Source organism: Buceros rhinoceros, unplaced genomic scaffold (genome assembly GCF_000710305.1).
Source record: "Buceros rhinoceros silvestris isolate BGI_N320 unplaced genomic scaffold, ASM71030v1 scaffold14857, whole genome shotgun sequence".
Classification (NCBI taxonomy): domain Eukaryota; kingdom Metazoa; phylum Chordata; class Aves; order Bucerotiformes; family Bucerotidae; genus Buceros; species Buceros rhinoceros.
The window spans coordinates 3,243-10,084 of NW_010420536.1; the positions used below are offsets into that span (position 1 = coordinate 3,243).

At 51.7% G+C, this 6,842-nt stretch overlaps 1 protein-coding gene across 1 annotated transcript in view; it reads right to left on the bottom strand.

Moving 5' to 3' along the window:
- Positions 1 to 2: 2 nt before the first annotated feature.
- LOC104496257 (coagulation factor VIII-like) overlaps positions 3 to 6,842 on the bottom strand; it is a gene marked incomplete at its 3' end in the record, with an annotated part of 25,955 nt that continues 19,115 nt past the window's right edge. Inside the window, 11 exon segments of the mRNA XM_010139342.1 lie at positions 3 to 128; positions 371 to 547; positions 736 to 884; positions 1,759 to 1,903; positions 2,698 to 2,900; positions 3,268 to 3,432; positions 3,754 to 3,825; positions 5,049 to 5,165; positions 5,372 to 5,554; positions 5,645 to 5,873; positions 6,462 to 6,668. Coding sequence (XP_010137644.1) covers positions 3 to 128; positions 371 to 547; positions 736 to 884; positions 1,759 to 1,903; positions 2,698 to 2,900; positions 3,268 to 3,432; positions 3,754 to 3,825; positions 5,049 to 5,165; positions 5,372 to 5,554; positions 5,645 to 5,873; positions 6,462 to 6,668 — 1,773 coding nt within the window.

Here is a 6,842-nt window from a genome sequence, read left to right on the forward strand (position 1 = left end):
AGGAACTCTATTCGCAGGGCAATGTGGTTGTGCCACTGACGGGGGTGTATCCTCACATAGCGGGCAAAGAGAGGGGGCTCCAGGGTATTCATCACTGTGCTGGTGTGGTCTTGGTTCGCCTTGAAAATCTGGAGAGGAGAGAAAAATCAGGGGTGCACTCTCCTCTGCTGGTATAGTGAGCCCAGGACTCAAGGACATGATCAACTCAGATGAGCACCACTTGGGAACGCTTTAGGGAGGAAAAAGCACAGCCTGGCTGGCTCACTGCTCTTGCAAAAAATACTGTGAGCGTGTTTGCTGCCAGGAGTTGTGCTTGCTGTCCCCAGGGGTGGCCATGGGCTGCCTCTGGCTGTGGAGCAGTTCTGCCTACCTTCTCCATGCCGTCCTGCAGGACCAAGCTCCAGTGCATGCCGTTCTGGCTGCTAGAGACTGCAAACTCTTTCACAAACATGTGGGTGAAGACAGCTTTGGCACCTTGGGTTATGATTGCAGTCACCTTCTTGGTTACTTCAAAGTCCACCTGCAACCACTCTCTGGGGCTGTTGCTCTGGGGAAGAACAGACTGCCTTCAACCCTTCAGCAGCAATGAGAAAGACACATTGGTTGCAGCTGAAGGCAAAGCATGATACACGTGACTCTATGCACTGCCCACACAGCCCTGGCTAGGAGAGGTTGCAAGCACCTAGTCTGTCTGCTAGGATCCCAGCTGCCTGCCCATCTCCCTGTGTGGGCTACCTTTGGCCTCCAAGCGTTGGTCCTCCCCTGCAGGTTCAGGCGGGCCTGGGAGGGCGACCATCTGGAGAAGACATTGGCGCTGTAGGAGGATGCGGAGATGCGCTGATCGGGGATCCCTCTGTTCTCCATTCCTAGGGGCATGGAGCAGCCTGGGAGAGAGGAGCAATGGCTGTTAGAAGCGGGGGAACACACCCATCATGGAGATGCCTTCTGGCTGCTTTCTGCTTCAGGCACCTTCCGTGCACTTTCCCTAGTTACAGGTTTTCCCGTGCCTTGCTGAAATGTCATGGGCCCTGCACTGCTCAAAGCCTCTGTGTGCAGCATAGCCCCGTCTGGGGAGTGTCAAACTACACCTGCTACTCAGCCCAACTTCTCTCCCTGGAGCTTTTATCTAGGAGGACATGAAGAATTTCTGCATCTGTCTAGACATAATGAAAACTTGTCTGCATGGGAAGGACAAGAATACCTAGTAGGGGGATACCCTGCACATGGTGTGATCAGATGGGCATGCACAGCTGTGTCAGAGCTGGCTGGCAGCCTTGTGGCATAGGGTGACAGCACGGTCGCTGCTGCTTGTAGCTGCTGGAGAGTCCTGGTGTGCAAAGCTAAAGAAAGATCCCAGAGTACCGCTTCCTGGAGTCACACTGTGGGCCAGCGCAGTCTCACCTTGGAGCGGCAAAACCAGAGGAAAAGCCAATAGCATCTATCTCTCCTTGTTCCTTGATCCCCCAGACTGAGTCAGCAGCTCCCCAGCCACCAGCTTAGCTGCCACTGGAGGTTTCTGATGGTTCAGGAAAAAGTGGTGGTGCGAGCTGGCCCCATGCTCTCCCCCTGGTATTGCTCTCTCTAAGACCTCAATGACAATTTCCAGTTTTGTTCCCCCAACATCTCTATGCTATCTCTAGCCTCCTCATTCCTCCTCCTCAGCTGCCCAGGGAGTCCTGAAACATCTGGAGCTGGCGCTCAGCACCCCACTGGGTTAGGCCCCATCTTTGGTGCATGGTATCTGGAGGCGGGACATACTGTTCAGGTCACAGCCAATGAGCTCCATGCGCAGCGTGGTCCGGATGTTGTAGTGAGTGGGGTTGATGCGGATGTACCGGGCTATGATTGGAGGGTTGAAGCGATTTTCTTTTACTCCATTTGCATCCACATTTGCAAAGAACAGCTGCAGGGAAAGGGAGAAAAAGGATTATTGTACCAGTGGAAGGAGAGCTAGACAGGACAAGGATGAGTGGGGAGAAGAACATTTCTGGCTGATACCTCTGTATCTTATCACCATCCTTACAAGAGAACAGCAGCTCCAGGAAATGATATGAGATGTGATTAAGACCAAAGAAGTGTGAATGGGCCTAATCAAGGTGAACCACTGGTAAACAGAAGGAGAATCATAAGGTCTCTGCAGATGAACATGTTTTAATATTTTCACCAGAGGGGTAAAAAAAAAAAAAAAAGTCCTGGGACTTTTGAAACTGGGAAAAGTTCTGGCCACAGCTGGAGGCTTTTCTGGATACTTTTCTTCTCCAGCCAGAATGATCAGTTTATGCATATTTAGTTTGTGCTTTTTTCTAATGAGATTCCCCAAATCATCTACATCTGCATAACGTTTTTAGAAAGCCAAATTTGCCTTCGGGGTAAAAAAAGATATTCAGGCAAAATCTGATGCCTAGATCTAAGTAACATGCATCATAATGTTAAGCGGTGGATCTCAAAGTCACCTGGGATTGTGAGAAGAAATAGCTTAGTCAAGTTAAAATGAGACAGATGGACACAGATAGCAAGTCCCTTGCCGATCTGTGATCTGCAATTCAGTCATCCTGGCAGTCAGTGCTCACTGTTCTTGCCTAAGCAAATATATCAGAGGCTCAGGAGATCTCTGTACTTGTGTACAGACCTCCCTAGCATCACCCCAAGGTACCCCATTCTGGGAAGCCGCTCTCCCCAAAACCCTGTTCACCTTACCATCTGGGTGCTGGTGGCATTCCCCTTGTATTTCCTCCATCTTTGCCCATCAAGGCTGTAGAACACAACAAATTGGGAGATGTAAAGGCTGGAGAACTTTTGTCGGGCGCCTTGGGTTTTTATGCCGTGAATAATCATGAGATGTAAAAGGTCCACCTGAGAATGAAAGTCAGGGATTAATTTATGACAGAAAACCAAGTGATGTTCAGACAATACACTGAAAACCCATGGAACTCACTTCCTCGTGATTTAACAGGGCACAGGTTGTGCAACCAGTTAAAATGGTTGTTTATAAGGGCACAAATCAGCCAAGAGCTGGAAAAGGGCAAGGAAGAGTTTTTTGGAGAGGTGAGCTGTTCTCACTTGGTCTTTGGGGGATTTTTGCACAATATGAGGCTGCAGCTGGACTATCAGTTGGTTCCTCTGCTGCACTGAGGATGCATCTGGAGGTCAGACCAGCAGCAATCATGACCAGACCATCTGCCGTTAGGATCGCATAGCACCCCTCCCGGGGGGCAGAAAGGGAAATAGCAGGATGAGGCTGGGGAGACACTGGCCATCTGTGTGGATCCTTCTGTACAGCGTGTCAGGCATGAGTGCGCTCTTGCAATGCCCCCAGTGGCAACTCTAGTCACATGGCCTGTCTTACCTGGATCCAGGTGTTGCTGTGGTCAGTACTCCAAGCATTGATGGAGCCAGTGTTATCCAGCCTGGCCAGGTGAGGAGCCCACTGCCCTGCGAGGAGAACAGACAGATATGAGGGTGCTGCTAGCCTCTGACGCTGCCCAGCCCAAGGTGGTGAGAAATCCATCCATAGGATGGGGCCTGAGGATCACTCTAGGTTTTAGTAGCCACAAACAAAGCATTGGCATGATGGACTAGGCATGTGAAAGGCACCTCCAGGTCCTGAGGGGGAAGCTGACACGAGCATGGATGGAGAAGGGACTCTGCCAGGGACCAAGTGTAGCAGAGCCTTGGGCAGGCAAGCGCATGAGTTGTGTTGGCTGGAGCTGCCCCACTGCACCTGGTCTCCTCGCAGCCACAACCCCTACTCACCATACTGTCCCGATGCTGTGATCTGAGAGTCTGCAATGTGGCCTGAGGCCAGGCCAAGCGCGTTTCGGCAGTCTGCAGCCAAAGAGGGAGAAGGACCATTGAAAACCAGGGAGAGTTGATTAGATAACAAGCCTTTTGAAGGAAAACCCTAAGCTGGATAGCAGGCTCCAGGCTTGGACAGTTGTCTCAAGCCTCCAGGAACCCCCAGGCTTCTTTGTCTCCCACCAAGGAATGGGTTTCAGATGCATCCGTGTCCATCCCTGAATTTTAGAGGCACTGGAAGTTCTTGCTCCTGACCCTGATGTGATCAGCAGAGTTCCCTGTACAAGCCGCAGCAGCCTTTTGCCAAACTCATGTCCCTGAATCCCTGACCCTTCATTTCCATGTCCTGTTCTTCCAGCAATGCTGACAAGTGTCTCTTCTTTATAACCACATCTTTTTCCTGGGCCTTTTTGTTGCTAGATAGGATCTTTTAAAAACAAATAACATGTTGCTAAAGGAAAGTCTATCTGACACCCCTATCTCTCTGTGTCTCTCTGTGTCTCTCTTCTGGTCTGCTGAGCACAGGGCTGTTTGTCTCTTATAATAACTGTTACTATTAGCTACTTGTCACATCTTGGCATTTCCACTACATGGAAAATGTTTCTGGCAAAAATGTGAATTTGAAATCTCAAGCGATTTTTTAAATTATGGAAACATTTTCTGGATGACATTTAATACTTCTTTAGGAAGAGGAGAGAGAGACTGTCACTGTGTGATAAAATACTGCTCTCACAAACCTCTTTCCCCAGTGCTTAATTATGGTGAGGTAGAAATGTGTTGTTCCGGGGTGAATGGAGTCAGAGGCTTCCTACTGCAGATTTTGAAGTTGCTGTTGGGGCTATTTCTGTCAGAGCAACCCGCAGTCAAGCCCTCACGCCATGCCTTAGCTTACCTCTTGACATGTGGTCAGGCAGCTGGGCACTGTACTTTACCAACAGCATGTGCATGTCGTTGCTGGGTTAAGTCCAGGGACCCTCAATTTTGGAAAACAAGAGCTTTGGGAGTAAATATTTGTAGGCAAATGAAGCTGGTCTCCTAGTCTTCACCCCAGCCATGCCCTTGACATGGTGCTCTCTGCTGGGCTGTGTAGGGTGGCAAGGGCTAAAGTTGTGACTTTCTTTCAGAGTGAAAACCCAGGAGACTCCACTTAGGCCACCCCAGAGGGAACGCTGAGAAATCTGGGAGGGAGCTCAAAAACATGCTGGCTGTGGCCATGACAACAAGCAAGCCAAGGTGCAAGGAGGAGCACTCACTCAGGTCGTACACGAGGAAGAGAGCACTCATCCCAGCCTGCTGGTGCTCTCCCACTTTGCACTCTACCCGCCAGATCCCGGCATGTGAGGGCCACATCTCCACCGTCCCGAAGACACCTGTTTGGGAATGGAGAGCAGAACACAGGAGAGTTACTGGCTGCAATGGGATGCCACAGTGCCGAGCACTGCGCAAACACAAAGCCAGAATCTTCCAGATCCATTTCCCCTCCTTGCTATCCTCCTGTGTGTTTGGCGTTTCCTAATAAGCGTGGACATGAAGCCCTGGCAGCTGGGGTATACGGAGTGCTTATGCTTCATCTTACCAGGATAAAGGTTGTAGACTCCCATGCGATATTCCTGGCTAGTCCTGATGCTGAACAGCTGCCCATGGAAGTGGATGGAGTGGATATCCTCAGTGCTGCCCATGTTCAGGAGGTGCCATCGGACCCGTTGCTGCTGAGCCATCACCAGCCCAGGCAGTGTGTCATTCACGTAGCCGTTGATGGCTGAGAAAGGCAGTGGTCAGGAGCAGTGCAAGCTTCATAGTTTTTCCATCCCAATACAGATTGTAGGATGGAAAGGGCAAGGGTCCTCACCGTGGAAGGAATGGTTTCTCTTAAAGTCAGGGTTGTCCTGCTGGACGTGGCAGGGAGGGGGGCAGTTCCTCTCCATGTTGTCCAGGAAGTACCAGCTTTTGGTTTCATCAAAGATGGTGAAGAGCAGGGAGAACTCCTGCACAGCCAGCTGCCTCCGGAAAACGAAGCTCAGCACCCCAGGGCGGCAGATGATCAGTGGCCCAATGAGTCCCGAGTGCAGGTCCTTCTCCTGCCAGGGAGCCAGGGAAGAAGAGTGTGTCTCAGAGGAGGCAGCAGCGCTGATGCCAGCAAGCAGCATCGCAGCAAGGAAAGTGGTGGCCCTGTCTGCATCCCTGGCCTGGCTCCCACTCATGCACAGGGCACAGCACATGCAGGGTGGGAAGGACATGCTGCGTTCCCTGGGGGATCCCCACTCTGCCCCTAGCTAAGAAAGGCTGTGCAGCAAGTGTTTGCACATGCTTTCCAGAGAAGGGGTGCCTGTGTCTCTCCAGCTGTCCAACAGTCCCTTCCCCACTAACACCAACACCAAATTCAAGAAGCTTTGGCAGAGGCATAGGAGACTGCAGAATGCTAATTCCCTACAAGTCTCACAAGCTCGCACAATTAGGGAAAGGAGGAAAAAAGCAATTAAGAGAAGGGAAGAGAAGAGCAAGCATCGGCATGCATTCATCACTGTATTAGACACCTGAGAATCCACACTGTCCCAGGCTGCTTTCAGCACACCACCGTATGAAAAGCCTTGACCTCACAGCCAGGATCCAGGTGTGCTGCCCATCTGTCCTCCCTGGGATGCCCCATGGAGCAGGCTCCCACCTACCAGGTCAACGTTGGAGAAGTAAGCCCAGGCCTTGCAGTCGAACTCCTGTGTGGTGGGTGCCATCTGGGGCAGGACTTTCCAGGTGTACTTCCGGAGCTTGCCAGGCTGCACCACCTCTCCACCCTGCGCTGTGCCCTGTGTCTCCTCATAGGCTTGCAGTGTGGAGTGGAAGGAGAAGGGCCGTGAGGCCAGGTTCTTGAACGTAACCTGTGCCAGGAGGAAGGCAAAGCAAAGGGAGTATGGGAGGGGGTAGCAGCACTGGGTGCAGCACTGAGAGTGCCCTGGACCCTGGGCTCAGATCTAGCCAGCTGTGGGAAGGAGGCATCCATGTCTTCAGTACCCAGACTTCCAGCCAGGCCCCAAGCAGTGGCCAACCCCTGC